A 20689-nucleotide genomic window follows, 5' to 3' on the forward strand; every position below is an offset into this window, starting at 1 on the left:
CATCCTCGACAGCTAACACTTGTCGTCGAGTAAAAACCTACGGCAGCGTTCCAAACATAAATTATTTTTCACGCGCGTATTATCAGATAAATATGACAAGCGAAATTAATAATAAAATTCGTTACTGCAGATTTTATCAAACTAGCAACGTTCTATCGATATCAGAGAGGATTTTGATGAGAATGAAATTTTTGAATAAAATCTGCACGATATCTGATTTTACTTAAAAGAGTTTGCGAAAATTAGAAGATAAATTTGTTTGAATGTTGAACGCGTTTTTCCACAAATAATAATCTTACCAAAACGCCAGGGCGTAGCTGAGATATATAATGAGCCACATAACACCGCCCCCGATTCCCGACCACATTCCTCTTCTAATACCCGTCTTCTCTGCGGGCCCGAGTTTCTCCGCGTATCTCTCCACCTCTTTCTGCTCGCCGTTGAAAGCCACCACGGTCCTAATGGAGGCGAGAACTTCCTCGGCGACGCTACCGGCTTGACCGTAAGCCGCCAATTCTAAGGCTGACAGTGAACTTTGCACCTTGGCGACTATGGCTGTGGCGATTATTATGATCGGCGCGCAACTTAACACGACCAGAGTTAACTTCCAACCGTACACGAACGAAATGATGATCGAAGAAATGAATGAGGTCGTCAAATACACGAAGATACTGAGTTTTTCCCCGATGCCTTCCTTCATCTTGTCTAAATCCCTGTTTAAAAAATAATCAACGTTGACTCTTTCCCTCGCTGTATATCATCATGCAATAACTGACTAAAATTATCCGCGTAACCTTATTCCAATGTAAATATATATTATCTTTTACGAAATTCGAAAAGAGTCATCGAAAAAATTGAATTTAAAAAACGCATGTTCGAGATTTCGATTGTTTTTATCGAACGCTACTATCAGCGGCCATTATTATCAGCGTTGTCGCTATCTTATATTTTTCGAGCCATCCGATACAAGATTAAACATCTTTATGTAACACTAGCTATTGTCAAACAATTCGTGTAGATAGCAGACTGTTGGAAATAGAACGATATTTTTACGCGCTACAAGATATCGGATGTAATGCTACTTCGCCGTTATCGTGCTGATTGTACACATTCAGTCTACAGATAGATCGTAGCGTACTAATTCATTTCTTAACGTCAGTTGATGTGAATTACGCCGCATTAACAAGCTGCTTCGAGATAAAAATTAACGTCTTCGCGATTTATGCTTGGGTATACTAATAACTTAATACGAGTGCTTGTTATGTAGAGTTACAAGTCGTGCACGACACACACACACATATATATAATATACACATAAAAATATATATTATGGTCGAGCGAAGTCGACGCATGCACACGTACATGCACGCTATAGAGTGTGCCGAAAAATATGTTATTCTTTCGCATGATTGGACGCGCGGTTTCATGAGATCGAGGAGACCAATCATAAATCATCTCGATCATGGCAGCTCAGAGATCGACCGAGGTATTCATTCGAGTCTTGGTTTCCGACCGGTATAGACGCATTTTTCTATAAAAAGGTTTCAGTTACAGTACGTGTGCATAGACAGTCGCGATTCAGAATAAAAAACATTCCTAGGCGTCATCGCGATCGTTTCGACCAGACGATACGTATGCGTTTTCGGCCGCGACTCAGGACGAAAAGTTCCTCAGGCGTTGTCGTGGGTAATATAGGACTTTCGAGTCCTCATAATCGAAATCTTTTTCCGTACGTAATTGTTTGTAAAAATATATGAAACAAGAACAAATAAACTATATACAAACGAAAAGACAGTGTAGGTGTTAGTGATACCTTCACTGAAAGGACGAAACAGGGCTCGCGTTCAATTACTATGTGACGTAATACGAGCGGAAGCAGAGACGATGTGGGAACAGGCTTTTCGAGTTTCGCAAACGCCCACCTGTTGATGAACACACCGGTTCTCGCCTCGTGAACTTTGCTCTACGCTTCCCCACATTCGCATGTACATCGACAGTCTCGAAAATCGAAGGTATAACGCTCCCTTTGAGAGAATGCACCGGCGTATGAAGGTACAGAATATTATACCCGTTGAAATTATTCCGCGGAAACAAAAGGCATCGCAGCGTCGAAGTTGTTAATCCCGATTAACTTTTCACTTGACATGTTGCGGCTTGAAAGTTGCAACTTTGAGACGCTCGAGATATTGGACAAACGAAAAGCTCGCGCAACTATCGTGTTTCTCGAATAACGTCTGTTCTGAATAAATAAATTAATCATTTCCGCCGTTCGCAAAGGATTAATTTTGTTTATTCCGAATTTCATAAGCTGTTTTTGACGATCTATTGTTGATTTATCGATAAAGACAGAAAGAGAGAAAGAGAGAGAGATATGCATAAAAATCATCGATCAACGTAACTCACATTATTACAACATCATGACATTTCAATTCACGCATCTGCGTGGCGATAAAAGGGGAGAAAAAACTCACTCAGTGATTCTGCTGGCGAAATTGGTCGACGTATTGGTATCGTACCACGCCATGTCCTGTCTAAGGACAGCTTTTAGGAACATCTTGCGCACCCTAGAAATTTGTCTTCCAGCGGCGACATTGAGCAAATCGACCATGACTACTGCGAGACAGAACTGAACTGTCGATAACACCGCGCAGGATATGCCGAAAGCTACCGCGTCATTGTAGAGAGCATCCATCCTTTCTTCGTACGATGCGTTAGGGCCTCTGAATCAATAGAATAACAGTTAGTTTCAGCGATCTGTGTTTGCTGTCGTTCACGAAAAAAGATATCTGAAAGCCCATTTAGAAGATTGACAAAAAATTCAGGATACAATCTTGTTTATAATTTTATGCTGATATGTATTTTGTATATGTATATATTTCGGTTCTTTAAATGTTTTCTGTTATATAAAATTACGAATAGATTTCTATACTAAATTCTATCGTCGATTATGAATTGTTTAAAGTGTGCTTAAATTTATTTAAATATATATTTTTGTTGTAACGCTAAATCATATTTTGAAAATTCTCTGAAATAATTGTGAATCTCGAAAGAAGAACAATATACTTACAAAACTTTTCCACCTCCGAATAATTCCATTATGATGGTTTTTGTGCTCGTGTGATTTTCTATATTACGATCCACTAATAGCGTACTGAATTCTCCATACTCGATTGTCGCGATTGGAATGCACAGACCTACTAAGGAGGCCAGTATCAAGCTGGCGAAGATCAATATCAACTCGCCCCACGTCGCAAATCGGAACTGATAAATTTAAAACAATTACCAAATTAATTTACTATTAGAAACACAATTATTCTCATTTTAATATGAAAATTATTACAATACGCCTACAAGAATATACGCGTGGGAAAGAATATTATTCATTACATTCGAAACAAGGGGTGTTTACGATAATTCAAGTTCGAGTTAGTTTCACTTGGACCGACAATGAGATATACATAACCATCTAGAACCTTTATGATTCATGACAACTCAACGCTGTCTTGTATTGCTTGAGTTAAATTCATTGAATTTGTTGAGTTTAATAAATATAATTATATACATATATATATAATTATATCTATTAAAGAGGTATACCAACATACATACCAACATTATTTGTTTCTTTCATAGACTGATTTGCAGTTAACATTTTTTTATTACAATAAAATTTGCTCTATAAACTCAACAAATTCAATTAATTTAACTCAAGCAATACAAGACAGCGTTGAGTTGTCATAAATCATAAAGATTCTAGATGGTTATGTCTATCTCATTTTTCGGTCGTAGTGAAACTAACTCGAACTTGAATTATCGTAAACACCCAAGGTGTTCGAAAATTTCGCAAACACCTTCGAGTGATTCAGCACGGCGAAGTTGCTTATTTTTGAATGATTCAGCAGCGCGAATTTGCGCCTTCCGAAAGATTTAACTTGCAAAATTAATACCCGACTAACAATGATTAACGAGCGACTACGCAACTACTCCTACGCACGTACAATCATAATTGACCGAAAAAAAACGTATTCGAATATTTTTCATAACGTTGTGAAAAATAATGTTCCAGCTTAATCCTCGCGCGTAAAACGATTCACGGTCTACTAGGGCAGAATGCACAAAATTATACAGATGTATCTCACAATAAGTCGTTAACTGTCGTTCATCATAGAAAACGTATCATTAATCACTGTCGCGTATTCAAAGATGCTTCCACGCATCTGGCACGATCGAGAGAAAAGTAACATTCTTAATGGTTTCGCCGGCGGATCATTTCACCCCAGAATGCATGCTCCATTTCGTTTAGAGTAGCGGAAAAAAAATATACAGGGTATTTCAAACTTTCGCGTTTGCTTCACCAGCTCGATTTGGAATTGATTTTTCCGTAAGAAATGCATAAATCTATCATCTTTAATCATAAGCGATCAAAATCCGAAAAAAAATGTCTCTTTTTGATGAAGTTTTTTAAAGGAAGAGTGAAGTGATTGAAACACTCCGTATTCTCAATGCTTGAAATGTGCCGCCTTTCGCTGAAAGCGCCGTGCTTAAAATATTCACCCGAGGACACCTTCATAAATTATTCGTAAGAAAAACTCACGAGTTTGTAATAAGGCACGGGTGGCATCGATGGCTGCTGCGACGCTGTCTTATCCTTCTCCTTCGTTTGCGGTGGCATAAATTCCCTGCAGACACAAAGTGCAGATTGATCGTTAATCGAGATCCTTGCGATTCAAATTCATCTACTCAATAGACGCTGACATATTTTCGGCGCTTTTCTACGGAGATTGCTTAAATAGAAAATCTCTTAATCAGAGGTGAAACCTTCATATGAATTTTTATCTCTGCACAGTGTTTATTTTTTTTTATAGACGAAATAACAGGAAATAGATTTTTTTAGGAGGGTGTAAAAAATATTTTTAAAAATACAAGAAGAGTGTCACACACACAAGTTAAATAAACCGCCGTGTTAGAGGATACTTCACGGCATCCGGAATCGCATGCAACTAGAAAAAAAAATAGAGCGACAAACGAGCAGCGTGATTACTTTTACGGAGCAATAAAAGAAAGACGAGAAGTTTCGATGCCGGAAGCATCCTCGTAAAAGCATGCGTTTGCCCTGCACGAAATCGTATACAGCCTGTAAAAGTTTTATGCGACTCCTCTCTCGTACTGTATCAAGACGTTAATAAACCGGCGAGTCTTATCGCGCGGCGATCCATTATCCAGTCTTTATGTGTCTCGTATTTATTTTTAGATAGATACGTCACAATCTGTAACAAGCTTATTCGTACATTGCTTTGCCATTTTCCTGCAGCATGTATTCGGCTTCATGTTTATCCTTCTCCTTGTCGTGTTGTGTGTCTGAAATGAAATACACAACGTACACACAAAGTCCTGGCACTTAGATGCGAAGGATGCTGTAAATGACGTATCATCGTTTTATTTCATTCAATCACAAAGTAAAATAAGAAAATTGACGGATCTACGAAATATATTTCTAGATTTCGAAATTTAATTTTGAATTCTTTCACGCGTTAGATAGGATTGTTATACTTTCCATTAGAATGTGATGAAACTGTTAAAGGCATGCAGCTGTTATCTATCTTTATCGCATGTTTGGACATTGCGTAATCGATGTGTACAAAATCATTATCGGTGACAGTGAAAACTGTCGTTTCAAGAAAGTCATACGACAAGCCGAAAAGACTTTTCAGTTAGAAATAATAAATCGAACGAAGAGATTGTCGTAAATCGGCAATTTGTTGATAAAGATCAACGAGGACGCAGGAAACTAGTGGATAACTAAACGAAAGCGCAAAAACTGCAGGACCGACGAGAAGTTTCGACATCGTCGTCGCAAAGCCCAGAAACTCGAAGAGTAGTCCTGGATGAGAGACTTTGGCGAAAGTCGGCCGGCATCTCTCCGTGGGGGCTCCATTAGCGTCGTAATTGCTGTTAGAAACTCCCCCGACAAATCTACGATTGGAATAGAGGAAGCTTTGCCACCTGAAGTAATAACAGTGCCGTAGCCACGCATACTCCAAGACGATAACTACCCGAGTCGAAATTTAGCGTCTCTTTTAATGCTCATACAGCCTATATGAACCTATTTTTACGGAATTAGAACCTAGAACTCCTCTTTTAAAACTTGATCTCCTATAATTTGATGTTGAAATACTACTTTAAACCTATAGAGCCTCACAAAATAGATTGTATTACTGCGAGAACTCCTCCATTAAACCTCGAACTTTTATCTAGTATATATATATATACTAGATAAATTCGACCTATAAAAGTTATTATAATGTTTAATCATAAAGAAAAATATTTAATTCGTTGCATTTCCAACTTTTATTAATATTGATACCTTTCCGTTTCCTTCTTCAAAATAGTGATATGATATCTGAAAAAGATTCAGCGCAAAAAAATTTTTTTAAATTAATTTTTTTATTAAATGTTAACTATTTTAGATGTACTCGTTAAAATTCAAATAAGAATGAAAAACTATACGAGCAATATGCATAATGTGGTTGTATTTTGATTATTGCTTTATTAAGTGATACAATATTATCAAACGTTTCAGTCTTAATTTGGACCTTTTTCTGTATAAATATTTCTGTCTATAACTATACTTAATAATATACTCTTAACTATATGTATTACATATACTTAATAAATAATATTTAATTCAATAAATATTATGTAATGTTTTTAGTATCTTATTTTATATTTAATATCTTAATTTAACATTTTTAATATAATTACAAAGGTATATGGATTTTCAGCACTAGTTTTATGATATTATCAAGAAATTCTAATGATTGCAAAAATCTTCACAATAATAAAAAAAATTACTAACTATATAATTTTAATTGATGATAATTTTTAATAACATAGAATTTTTAAAAATATTAGAAATTAATACTCAATAGTTGAATTTTGATATTATATTTTGATATTATCAAGAAATTTCTAATAATTACAAATTTTCAAAAGATAATAAAATTCAACTAAATGGTATTGATTAATGATATTTTTAAATTGTATGCTATTAAAAATTATCGTTAATCAAAATTATAGTTAGTATTTTTCTTTATTGTGAACATTTGCAATCATTAGAATTTCTTGATAATATCATAAAAGTAGTGCTGGCAAAAAGGAATCTACACTCACCCGAAAAAAAAGCGGTACACTGAAAATGTGGGAAAAATTCATCAAATTTCAACTGACGATAACTTCGTAAATAATAAAGATAGAAAGTTCTATAAAATATGGAAATGAAGCTAAAAATCTCTACTTTAAGAATCAATTTATTTCAATGTTGCAAAATAAATTTATTGAAAATGGCGGATGACAAAGCGCGAGCATGCAAAATTGAAAAATAATGGTTCGAGTTTGCGACGGTGCACGGTATAAACAAAACATTGTAGCTTATTGGGATCAAAAGCGTACGAAAGTACAGAGTCTCCTCTTTAAAATGCTTTTTTATGCATCTCGATACGATGATTTTTCGCCGAGAGATTCGCATTTGAAGAAAAAGGCAGATTCTTACTTCAAATGCGAATCTCTCAGCGAAAAATCATCGTATCGAGATGCATAAAAAAGCATTTTAAAGAGGAGACTCTGTACTTTCGTACGCTTTTGATCCCAATAAGCTACAATTTTTTGTTTATACCGTGCACCGTCGCAAACTCGAACCATTATTTTTCAATCAATTGTTTTGCATCCGAAGGAGATGTCTGCAGATCTTTTGTGATTTCTCCGCCCTGACTTTTTGTTTATGCTCGACCGCACATTGCGAGAAGAGTGCTTGATTTCTCTTGATCTTTTTCTTTCGAGACGCGTTACTTATTCGTACGACTTCGTCAAAGTAAACAATAATTAATCTTTTCGCATTGAAATTATTGGTCAATTATTGCGACGATAAGTCCTGAAAAAGCTGCTCAAGTTGTAGCGTTAATTGAAGATGGGAGAAGTCGAAGGTACGTTGCTGAGGCACTTGATTTATCAGTGTCAACCGTGCAACGTGCTTATGCTAGGTACTTGGAGACTAATTCTGTCCAAAGAAGACCTGGTTCGGGACGTCCTCGTTGTACGAATGAAAACGATGACCGATTTATTGTTTTAAATTCATTAAGAGACAGACATCGAACGGCTGTTCAAATTCGAAACAATTTAAGAGATGTCCGCGAATGTAATGTATCCGTTGACACTATTCGAAACAGATTAGCGGAACACGGTCTTTTTCCGCGCAGGCCAGCAAATGTACCTTCGCTTATGCGTCGCCATCGCGTAACTCGACTCAATTTTGCTGTCGAGCATGCAGGCTGGACATATGCAGAATGGAGTACCGTTCTTTTTAGCGACGAATCTCGTTTTTGTCTGTATTCTTCAGACGGACGAGAACGAGTATACCGTCGCGTTGGAGAACGATTTGCAGACTGTACTGTAAGTGAGAGGCCTAGAAGTAAGAATCTGCCTTTTTCTTCAAATGCGAATCTCTCGGCGAAAAATCATCGTATCGAGATGCATAAAAAAGCATTTTAAAGAGGAGACTCTGTACTTTCGTACGCTTTTGATCCCAATAAGCTACAATTTTTTGTTTATACCGTGCACCGTCGCAAACTCGAACCATTATTTTTCAATTTTGCATGCTCGCGCTTTGTCATCCGCCATTTTCAATAAATTTATTTTGCAACATTGAAATAAATTGATTCTTAAAGTAGAGATTTTTAGCTTCATTTCCATATTTTATAGAACTTTCTATCTTTATTATTTACGAAGTTATCGTCAGTTGAAATTTGATGAATTTTTCCCACATTTTCAGTGTACCGCTTTTTTTTCGGGTGAGTGTATATATTTTCAGGGTCTAAAGCGGGTCAACGGAGGGTTTTAACTAAACCCTACTTTGAAGCTTTAGCAGGAAAAAAGGAAATTTCGGACATATTGTAGCGCCAAAGTAGGTGCTATTATATACATACGATACAATGCATAACATCTACTTTGACTCTCTTATGCCTACCTCAAAATAAAAGATTAAGGTTCAATATAGGTGCTAAATTTCGACTCGGGTAGTTAGCAAAAATTTGTCGAAGATCGATAAGCGCCAAGTGCACAACAATAAAAAAGATCGCAACATACTACTTTATTGGAAACAAATCTTTGACACGACGTCATCTTAAAAAATTTTAAATGTGATCTAACTATTGTCGCCATTATCTTGAAGGAGAATAATGGAGGATGGAAATTTGAATGAATAATACGCAAAATAATACGCTGACTTTTAATCACAACTGCATGTCGAATTTTGTACGGCACTGGTGGCCCCTATACTTTACAGGAACATTCTGTGTAACCAATCGCTTCTCCTCCGGGAAACTTTCTTCGTCGCGACTTCCAAGAAAGCACTAAAACGAATGCCAGTCCTCACTCGGAATTTCAAGTGAGACATTTAGTGCCTTTTAATACATTTTCTTCGCAAGTTGCAAGTTAATTGAATAATTCGTAGCACATTTTTGTCGCGGAACTCAAATAAGATCCGGTGAACTTGTACTCATTGGATATATCGGTCTATTCGCTTGAAAGTAGGTAGTAAAGTTAGTTATTATTAAATCAAAACTTTTGTTCCTCCTTTTGCAATTATCCTAAAGCGATATCTTTGGAATAAAAGGTTTCTGAATGATTTTCCGCGCTCGGTCGCGACGGAAGATGCGATAAAAAGTTAATAATACTGTTCTCGCGTTTATGAGAGAAAGTATAATAATCCAGCATGTTTCATATCCCATACAATCTTTTATCTTTATGATCTAAAATTATTTTTAAAGCGGATGTGCACGAAACGATAAGTTTTTAAATACGCACGGCAAATCCAGATTCCGATCGAATATACTCGCAATCACATTCATCAATCACAGAGTGATATTACACGCGATAAGCAAAGATTTCTGTATGTTAAATATAGCCGTGATGGAAAATCCACACTGATGCTAATCGTAATCATTGAGAAAATGAGTAAAGCTATCATGCGAGCACACATTAAAACAGCGATAACGTATTAAGTAGCATTAAAGATTAATCACGTCTTAAGCCACTTGGATCAGTTTATTTAAAGTGGATTATGTCGCGTTATACGACACGAAATTAAGACACCTTATTGGATTTTAAGTTATTTTTAAATGTTTCTTAACACACTTTCGCGCGTATAATTTTATGCTTTGGAATTTTATTATTATTTTTTCAATTAACCGTCCATTAGCTCCACGTGAAGTAAAAAAAACTCCACACGAAGTGAACTTTGCTGTGAAGCCAACTGTCGAACAAAGCGATTATTTTTAAACAAATACTTACATCTCGAGAGGATCTTTCCCTGGCGGGGGGAGTGATTTGATTTGCACCTCTCCATTTGAATATCCTGTGACCCCTCGCGGGGATTCGTGGAGAACGGGTAAACTCGCTGCGTCATCGCGCATTCTTAATTAAAGACTCTGTAATCAGAAAAAAAGAACAACGAATTGCATTACTCCACAACAGTCCAAATCGGAGTTGAGTTAAGCAACAATTATTTAATCAAGAGGTCTCTCGCTCTCTCGGTTAATTGATTTTCAATGGATTTAATTTTCGTTTCTTGAACACACTTGCTTTCTCTTTCGCGTCTAACGTTATTTCTTCATGCTTTATTTTATCTCACGCGACGCTGCGAATATCCGGACATCTGACAGCGATCAAAAGCACTCGTCATCGAGGCATCGGACGGCGAGATGAATATTTCGCCTGAATCGAGCGCGTTGGCGCACAGTTAGTCCTATTGTACGGCACAAATAGCCGCCCCTATTTACTCCCGCCATTATCCACTATATCATATGTTTGCGTGCCGAAGTACGCAATCTAAACAATGATTAGACACCGCGCAAGCCGCGTTAATTAATCGATCGGCCGCTGCAAGCTGCATTAATATCAACAACAACAAAGCGAAATTCACTCTACGTTCTACTCTATTAACGGTACCTTGTCCCCCGCGTTCGTCCCCCGCGCGCGCCTCACGGCCCCGTCGTAAAGGGAAATGTCGATTCGCTTTTCCGATACGTCGAATAAAACGAAATTTTATCCGGCCGATGGATCGACGACTTTTCCGATATGCAAATGCGATATTGGGTACCTGCCGTTAAGAGGAGAAACGGATGACGGCGGCGGCTCCGGTGGCGAAAGGGGATCGGCCGAGAACGACGTTAAAACTCGTCCGGCCGAGGCTTTTAAGAACGGCGGTGAAAAGCGCGAACGAACAAGACTTCGTTAGGCTAGTGAAAAAGTACTGACGAGGGGCGTTTCACGTGGCCCTCGTGATCAGACACCGACTGGTGGACTGTGCGTCTGATTACGACGAGTGTATGATCGCGCGATTACGATCGCGTGAAACGCAATTGCGGGCTTCTACCCAACAATGTATCCTCTGCCGTCAAGCGCGAGCGAGTTCCGTTTTTTCCGCGTGTAAAAACCATCGCGCTCCCGTGAGGCTTGATAAAATATTAAATTTATGCTTTTGCATGCGAACGCTGCGAAAGCGGAAAGTATAAAGGAGACATCCAAAGATGATCCAAAAGAGACGGGAGAAATCTATAAGTATCTTTTGGACATCTTCCAAACATCTGCAGCGTCTTGAATTATTTTACAAGGTGATCGGTAAGCGGAGTATCTATGATTAATTCTTGAACATAGTTTGTATAATGTTAATGAGGAAATAGTATCATGTAAAAAATATTTGTCCTCAAGATTATTATTGGAAAAATTTGCGAGATTAAAGGGCTTCTCTTGAGAAAAAAACATTTTTATATCAAGAAAAGGTGTTTTCTGTTCTATATTTGTTCTTTAAAAATATTCAAGTCACAGTTTCAATCTTACTGCATGTTTCTTATCTCTCGATCTAGAAGAGTTATTCAGATATTTCGGTTTTGAAAACTCATTTTAATTATTTTAATATCAACATTTAATTGCTACTTGTATGGTAATCAGTATTTGTCATCTTTGCTGCATTATTTTCGGATCATATAATTATTAATTCTTTTAGAGCAACGTAATTCCCATTATCATGTCTTATCTTCATTTTCAATAACAATTAATTCGCGATATCTTCTTATCACATTGTTCAGTTTATAGACTGAATCTATTTAAATCTGTCTAAATTCATCATCCAACTGTTGATTTATAATTAGATTAATCATCCAATTGCGAATTATTTTATAAAATTAATAAAATCTCAAGATCTCTCGTCTTTTAGATTCCAAACATAATGCTCCGCTCGGCTAAAATTTCATTAATATCGTATTATTGTAACTTTATCGATCGTTTCACGACACGACGAAATACGAATGAATTATTGACCGTCGCTTGAAAATTAATCGTCGAATTTTCCGCGCTAAGAGAGACTCTTTGTTTCTGGTTCCTTAATCAGCGAAGCCTCCTCTCGCTCATTCAATATTGAAATGTCGAAGTACTCGCAAAAGAGGATAGCAATGTCAGTTTCAGATTATCCTATTTCACGGTAGAATTTCCCGATTTCATTTGTTTTCCCAAGCTTCAATAAGCCGTCTACGCTCGCGCATTGCCTTCGAACGAGCAGAGTTTTTTTTTTCCCGCCACTGAACTTGACTCGCCGAGAGTTTATAAAATTTTCCTCTTGTTCCGGTTGATCTAACACGACCGACTTATTGGCTTCGGTGCGATAAATTGTCTCCCTCGTGCAATCCGCCTTCGGTCTCACTGTCGCTCCGAAACCGTTGTAATCCCTTCAGAAACTTTCAAGTACAAAATTGATCGCGAATATCTCGCGATAATTCTTGTGCGAAGTACACATTCATAGAGATACTTCTATCAAAATTAAAAAAAAAAAAGAAAAGATAAAAAATATATTTCCATTGAACGACAGAGTGAAAGGATATAAATAACTGTTTAACTTTTTCGCGATTTTTACGCTTCACAAGTGCAGCTTTAGAAATAACCGCACAATTTCGAGCTCGTAAATCATCAATATGATCAAATCAGAAGACAAGGCAGAAGTAGCTGTCCGAGATAACGAGACGCACTTGCCGCGTTCGCGATGCAGTGCGCACAATACGGCTTATTAATGACGGTAAGCTTATTGTCGAGGAGAAGAATGGACTGCGAAAATTTGCAGATTCTCGGAATAAAGAACTTGGCGCACGGGCTACTAAGACTCTTATCACGTCACTTGACTCCCCGGGTGTACGCGTAACGTCGTTAGAACGAAATCACAAAGTAGCGTGGAGTCTCGGCAAACACGGGGATGCAGCCCCCCGTGCCTTCATTCTTCAGCGCGTCGCGCGCTCCGTCGCGTCGCTGAAAAATCGCGGCTAATTGAAAAAATTGCGAAAGTTGCGAAAACTTTCGTCGGTAGTCGTCGCCTAGCAGGTGCCCATCTTTCGCGCTCACGGAACTCCATTAAGCTCGGGAAACTAATTTCCCGACCGACCTCCAGGTCGTCCCCGTAATCCTCCGCGGTCTGCGGCTCTGGAGACATGTGTTCGGGGAATCGGCGATTTATTATTTTGCAACTTGCTAGGATGGTGGGGGATTAATTTTTCTTGCGATGAACAAAATTAGCATCCCTCCGAAGAAAATAAAAGCCGAAAACTTCTGTCCTCTGAAGAGCGTGATGCAAGCCCGATGCGAAATTGGTTGATATCTACTTTTAGTTACAATGAAGTATATTTGCGTTTTTCTCTTTTATAAATCAAATAATACATTGAACAGTGAATTCGAGGTTGGCAAGACGGCACGCCATATATCTGGAATATTTTATGATTATTTTCAGTTTTTCACCCGACAAATTTGTTCCAGTTAACCAAACAAACATGTTATTTTACTTTTCCTATATCCCGTTACTGATGTTTTTCGTGTTTCCGATATCAAAAAGCAAATTTATACAGCGCAGCGTGCGGTGCGCGAGCACGTATCGCGATATTTTTTCACTCGTAGAAATAAAAAATCCGTCTTCGCGCCAGTCGCATGTTCTCGCCGGCTTCAATGTAATTAACACGACGTTCTGTCAGTACCATCTACTGCTTTGTGGGTCGTGGGGTTCGTTAAGCTCGGCAAATTAATTTCCATCGTACTTTCAAACGCGACCGCAATTCTTGCGGTTCGCTCGCGCGAACGTGAATGCGCGCGCTGCGAAGTGCGCCGGGCTCGTAATGCGGCGATTCATGAGCGCGGTTCCGCATCCGCTTCGTCGGTCACTGCCCCTTGCCCAAATGGGAAATGATGCTACGGGGGCGGAAAATACGAGCGTGAAAATTCCAGCGCGCGGAAGAAAACGCGACGCAGATTATTCGCTCCACCTGTTTCTAGCGCTTCTTTCAGCAAAGAATAAATTAAGTCTAACAAGTCAAAGAAAGTATCTGTGTGTGTGTGATTTGTGTGCCGGAAACGCGTAGCGCAAGTAAAATACACGACTTACGGTATTTTCCGGCAGGAATAAAGTGTTTTAATCTCAACTATATTTTTTAGATGAATTATCTTGCCATTTTCGATAAACTTAAGATCGTTTTTTTTTAGCAAAATTTTCTGAAACGCTGTATCAATCGCTTTATTTTAATTTTTAATATTTAAGTATTTTAATACTGAAGCGTTTAAGCGTTAATAAAAGCATCTGTTAATGAAAGAACGAAATCCACTTAAGATTAAACAGCGGATTGCTTATCTACGTTTATATTAAGTCGTGGGAGACGTTATTGAGCGCTAATTCAGCGCCGGTTCTTCCCCCGGTTATAATAACACGGTCAGATAGTAGCGATCGATTTAATGAGATAAGATTAAATTCGATTTATCTCCACGCTGCCTTCACAACGCAATAAAACTAAACTACGAGAACTATCGGGTCTATCAGGTCGCCATTACCGCTCGATCAAACGTTTCAATTTCAACGGCGGAGAAGTTAGGATGCCTGTGAATAAATGATGCGCTGATAAATAATGCCTTTCGTGGATCCTAAAGCTTTCACGACGGCTACAATGGTTAAATTATGCGACTCAAACGTCATCACTTGATTTGTTGTCACAATCTATCACATTAAATATTGATACGACGCCTCCTGTCCCCCCACTACCGCCCGGCCGCTGGCGACCGAGCCGCCGATAGCTCTGGTTCAGGAGCGTTTTATATTAGAAATAGGCTGGATTGTTTAGGCATCTCTCAGGAAATCGTAACATTTTCTTCACTACATAAATAATGTTTATTTTCATTAATACATAATATATATATTTAATTATTAATGAAAATAAACATTATTTATGTAGCAAAGAAAATATTACTATTTTTTGAGAGATGCCTCAACAACCGAACCTATTTCTTATATAAAACGCTCCTGCGCTAGAGCTATCAGCGGCTCGACCGCCAGCGGCCGGGCGGTAGTGGGGGAACAGGAGGCGTCGTCTCTTGAATTGGTCCGAAATGTGCAACTAATTTCGAGCGCTGATTTAAGATTTCGTATTCGCAAGAGAGATACAAACTTTCACGCACGAAAAAAGCAAGGCCTCGGCCAAACTTTGTTAATGTCGAAACATGACGCAAACTTGCGGTCTTCTTGCGTTAAGGAAAACGTAACACGTGGGTGACCCGATTCGAGGATGACTCGTGAAATTGGATGGCTAAAACATACGAAAGGATATGATTAATTTTCCCCTTTAATTTGTTAATCTAATTTCTCAACCGCGTAAGCAGGGAAACTAATGAAATGTTCGCACGCAAAGCAATCAGCTCGCAATTTTGCCTTCACCTCCGAGTTCACCTTTATTTGAAGAGAGAGAGAGTTTCTCGGAGGACTTCGAAAGAGTTTTCGAGGAATCTTACTTTCCTCTTTCGCGAGTTTTCGACATATGTACGTCGTGACAAGACGCGTTGCAAACTTCAGCGTTTCGAAATAACAAGATAAAACGGGGTAGGAAATTTGGTTTGTGCCAGCAACGTTCTTTCAGTAGCTAATCGATTCGTGGCCACTGTGGGACCATTTCGCAGGATCATCCCTACTAAGGCGAGGTTTTATCCCCCGGGATTCGTGGAGTATCTCGATGTAACCTGCGAAAGGAACAACTGACTTTACCCCAGGAGATACCGCGCCTCGAAAATACGATGGAGAGAAAAGTCGTGGAACGAGTTCGTTCAGTAGTTCTAACGCGCACGGGTCAGCCGTTCGATGCGCAAGTGGAGTGGTAAATTCTGCGAAAATCGATGAAAATAGCGAGACAACCGAAAAGTAACGTCTAACTGTCCGACCGCACTCTGAATTCCATCGCACGTTGAATAAAATCGATGCAGCGCAAGCGTTTTAGTAGCAAAGTACATTTACACTTTTATACCTGTATAAAATTTTAGCATAAATGCTATGAAAGTCAATTGGCTTAGTTTATTGGAAGAGAGAAATAGATAGTTTAATCTAGAAATATCGACGAAAGCAAGATGAAAGGAGAGGAGGATCTGATCATTTTCTAAAAGGAATTTTATTCTTGTGCTTATTGTTACATTGAATTGACGAACTAAGCTGCGACGATTGCAATTGCGACATTGAAATTAAGGCGCTCGCTTAACGAAGAGAATTAGATAGAGCATACAATGTCTCGTCGGTAACAAAGCTCAAAATCCTCAACCCAACATTCGCAACTAAGTATCCTTGACTTGTCGACCGTCCAATCCCGTTACGAGAGTTTCTAGTTTAATACTGTTACAAGAATCAATGCGAAACAGACGTGTCCGCAGGAATCTTCCACGTTTCGTGCTATTAGTTTAAACGTTATCTTTATAAAGCATTTAACATCAAATTTTCCTTAATAATTCCAAGAAAATTATTACGCAAAAGACGTAAAAAGATTAAGATTGATAGAAGAGAGAGAGAGAGAGAGAGAGAGAGAGAGAGAGAGAGAGAGAGAGATGCACGTTGTAACAAAGGATAATATAAATAAGAAATAAATCATATTATTTAATAACATACCTAAAATTAGGATCTTTTTTTTATAAAAATTCAGAATACTTTTGAGATAACATTAATAAATCATATCTGGAGCAATCAAAGAAATACTAATATGTCGAGAATGTGTTTATCTATAGCTTTTGACGAATGACTTAATCATGATTCAGGCGTTGATATTAATTATTTATATAACAGAGAGTGAACTTAGAAATTTTTGCTTTCTTGCTTAGAAATTTTTGTATAAAAATTTATCGCACCATCTATTCGAAATTTCTAGAAAACTTCGAAGATCAGTGTGTTCAAAAGGAGCAACAAAGAAACTGTTATCAATATCGAGTCATTAGATAAAGCACGGGCATAAACTCATAGATAAGAGCAATCGCGGAAAGACACTATCAACTTTCTGAAAGTCATTCCCCATGTTTCCATTTCCACTATCTTTTCTTATCGAAATCTTACATTCAGTCTACAAAATTGCAGCTTAAAGCGTACATGATCGCGGTGTATGCAAAATGATTGATGCAGCTCTTTATCGGAGATTGCCCCGAGGAAAAATCGATTTCAAAAACAAAGAATCTGAAATTACCTGATTAACAGCGTGTTTAAATCGCCCGAAAGACACAATAGAGAGCTTGTCGAGAGCTTTCCTGAACAGTAAATAACTTATTATCGTTTATTTGTCGATAGTTTCCGGTTTCTTTATAAAATTCAGATATCTACGAGATATCACGAGATGCGTATGTGCGCGTGAAAGGTACACGTAACGTGAAGGAATATTCTACAGTGTAGCAGGAAATATGTTATCGAAACTATTATTTAAGAGCTTAATTATCGCTTATGAATTACATTATGTAATTAAACAGGTCAGATAGTAGATAATAGCAAGCTCAAAGTATGCTTGTGCTTAGAATAATGTAGCGAACACCTCAGGCAACGATATGATTAATCGCTTTACTGTGTGATATCGTGTATAATAATATATAATAATATTTATGTGCAATATAGTATAATAATATAACATTAATTAAAATATACGCGTGTATATAATTAAATTCTTTCTTCAAGTTTTTTTTTTCGTATTTATAAAGTTCATATTACAACCTTTTCGTTTATAAATATACTGTAAATGTGTAGAACAATATTATGAAATCATAAAAAAATTTCCTATTTTGTCAAGGCAAAACTTATCAGTTTTTTTTATGACGTATCCATGTGACATTAACCGGCTTTATAGATAAACATTATCAGATGAAGATTTTATCGTCTTCAAAAATTGCTCATTTTCATATGTAATACAACGTAACGCTATGCAAGTGTTCCTCAATCACACGCGTGCAAGCGGTGACTTTGCTATATTTATTTGCTGCAAATATTTACAAATTGCAAATGCATTCTCAAGTAGACGCAATCCGATATGCAGAAGTTGTGAAGCACAGACTTTTTTCTCATAAGATCGTTTAATATTAAAACTTTTTCAAGATACAATTCCACTGTGAATATCGTAAAGACGAATGTCTAGACAGAGGCAAAAATGCGTTTGCCTCGTACTAAAATTTCAATTTTATTAATATTCCGCGTACGCGATTAATTTACCGCATTTGAATCAGTTTTCACAAACAATGCAATAAAAATTGTGTTTACGGTGCTTAAAAAAATTCCGAAAATCAGTATAAAACAAGTAATAGAGATTTTGTATTATTATACATATCTCTGCTGTCAAGATGCGTAAGTCAGTCGGCCAAGTTTGCTCGGCGTAAATATTTTTATTTACACAAACTGAACGTGGAGCAATTAGAAATGTAAATGTAAATGAAGATGTAATCTTGAAAAGGCAATTAATTAGACAAATTGGAAGATACTTTTCAATTTATCTAAAACAGAAGTTATTTGTATTAATCTTTAATGCGATAAAAACACATTGTTTTTATTTTTTCATAATACTTTTTTAAAAATAATTATCAAAGAGGCCTCAAAGATTAAGGGAGAACACCACGGTGACGGTTTCAAAAAATCGATTTTTTTTTTTTTGCATTTTTGTGATGTTTGGAGTCTTAAAAATATGTCCCTATAATATTATGGTGAAATTCGTAACGGAACTATAGTAAATATGTCATAGAGTAGAACTTGGTCAGATGCCGCTAGTAGAACCGGCCGCGCGCTACCTGAAAAGATTCGGCAGTCCCCTTGATCTGTCTGTAGGGAGTTTTACCGGTATTCTTTTGTTGTCTACGTGCTTGAGTTCTATTGCTTCAGAAGGCACTTCATATGCACCCGGATTGGACGCACTTTGGTTCGTTACAAAATTTTATCGTTTTATATGAACCAATTAGTTGTAAAACTTTAAACGCGTTTTTCTCGAAACCACGTTTTCGTAACTGGGCGCTCTCATATCTCGGCCAATTTTTATCCGAATAATTTGAAATTTGGACAGAATGTTTACAACAAAATTGTCTTCAGTTGCACGTACGGATTTTTCAATCGGATTATTAGTTTTTGAAAAACAATTAAAGAAGTAACGAATTTTTGTTGAAAAATTGAAAACTTTTTTTTTAAACAGTGCCATTTTGTCAAAAATTATTTTATCAAAAAATCCGTACGTGCAACTAAAACTACATTCATATACTTTAAATCACAATTTAAAAAATTTATTTTAGAGCTCCCGTTCAGATGCAGCACGAGCGCCCGTGCACCCATGTTTTTTCAGACGAGGTGCACATCAATCACCATAGTTATTATAAATATGAATATTATTTTATGAAATTTTTTTTGTAACATAATATAAGTATGTACTTTTAACATATATAGTTTATAAATTAAACAAACTATTAGATAATGAAAAAAAAATTCACGAAAATAGCCTTTTTTTTCGGCCGTCACCCTGGTGTTCCCCCTTAAAGCAATAATATAAAAAGGAGCAGAAAGCCTATACTATGTGAACGTGCAATTTTATTTTAAATCAGAATATTAACAAACGTTTCGATCTATATCAGACCTTCATCAGTGTTGTTTTTCACAAGTTCTGAAATTTATAAAATTCACAAAATATATAAAAAAGTTACAAAATCGATACTTTGCATGTTCTTAAATTTGTCATTTGCTAGGCGTCATGTTAAAAATCATTACAGTGGCTATTAGAAGAGCCACAACGAAAATTTTCAACTTTGGATGCCAAACCATGTTATTTAGTTCTGATTGTTCAAGAATTACTAAAATAAAATTGACCTGCAAATTAAAATAAAAAACGAGTGAATATAACAGGAATTACTAAATTAAAAAAAAAGATACATACATTTTTTTGATGTATTTAATGCTTCCAATAATTGGAACGAAGAATAATGAGCTCTTTTCGGCGATTCTAACTGTGCATTGATTTAATAAAATAAAGTATACTGATCTTGAGAAGTCAACGATTCAAATAAAAGTGATCAGTATGTTTAATAAGGTCAACGAGAGAGATGTTGTTTGGTTAGGTAGAAGAAATGCTTGGACCTAAAGTGGGAAAATTTTGAAAAGGTGGGGAGAAAGGAAGGGATAGCAAGGAAGGAGAGGAAAGTAGTCTACGTTAGGAAATAAATTTAATACTGACAAATATTTATTCGGCAAAAGCTCTGTATTACTTTGTTGGTTTAGACCTTCTTTTTGTCTTTTCATAAAAAGCATTTCTGATATGAATCGTTTATTATAAGAATGTTCTTCATCAAGTATTTTAACATTCTC

General features: G+C 36.9%; 1 protein-coding gene and 1 long non-coding RNA gene across 7 annotated transcripts in view; one reads left to right on the forward strand and one right to left on the reverse strand.

Annotated features, from left to right (window-relative positions):
• Mdr49 (Multi drug resistance 49) overlaps positions 1–20689 on the reverse strand; it is a 61121-nt gene that overhangs the window by 13963 nt on the left and 26469 nt on the right. For 3 of the 6 annotated variants that reach the window (XM_012380585.2, XM_012380586.2, XM_067347189.1), the window contains 6 exons: positions 10345–10481; positions 5289–5358; positions 4595–4679; positions 3068–3261; positions 2472–2720; positions 300–713 (listed from right to left, as the gene is read on the reverse strand). In XM_012380585.2, coding sequence (XP_012236008.1) covers positions 300–713; positions 2472–2720; positions 3068–3261; positions 4595–4679; positions 5289–5358; positions 10345–10459 — 1127 coding nt within the window. In that variant the 5' untranslated portion in view covers positions 10460–10481. The remainder of the gene's footprint in view (positions 1–299; positions 714–2471; positions 2721–3067; positions 3262–4594; positions 4680–5288; positions 5359–10344; positions 10482–20689) is intronic. The other 3 variants (XM_012380587.2, XM_012380589.2, XM_067347190.1) reach the window with 1 other exon arrangement.
• On the forward strand, positions 18414–19826 carry LOC136997046 (uncharacterized). Its single transcript, XR_010887858.1, has 2 exons — positions 18414–19262; positions 19627–19826. It is a non-coding gene; the product is annotated as an uncharacterized lncRNA (long non-coding RNA).

This window comes from Linepithema humile, chromosome 1, assembly GCF_040581485.1.
Source record: "Linepithema humile isolate Giens D197 chromosome 1, Lhum_UNIL_v1.0, whole genome shotgun sequence".
NCBI lineage: Eukaryota > Metazoa > Arthropoda > Insecta > Hymenoptera > Formicidae > Linepithema > Linepithema humile.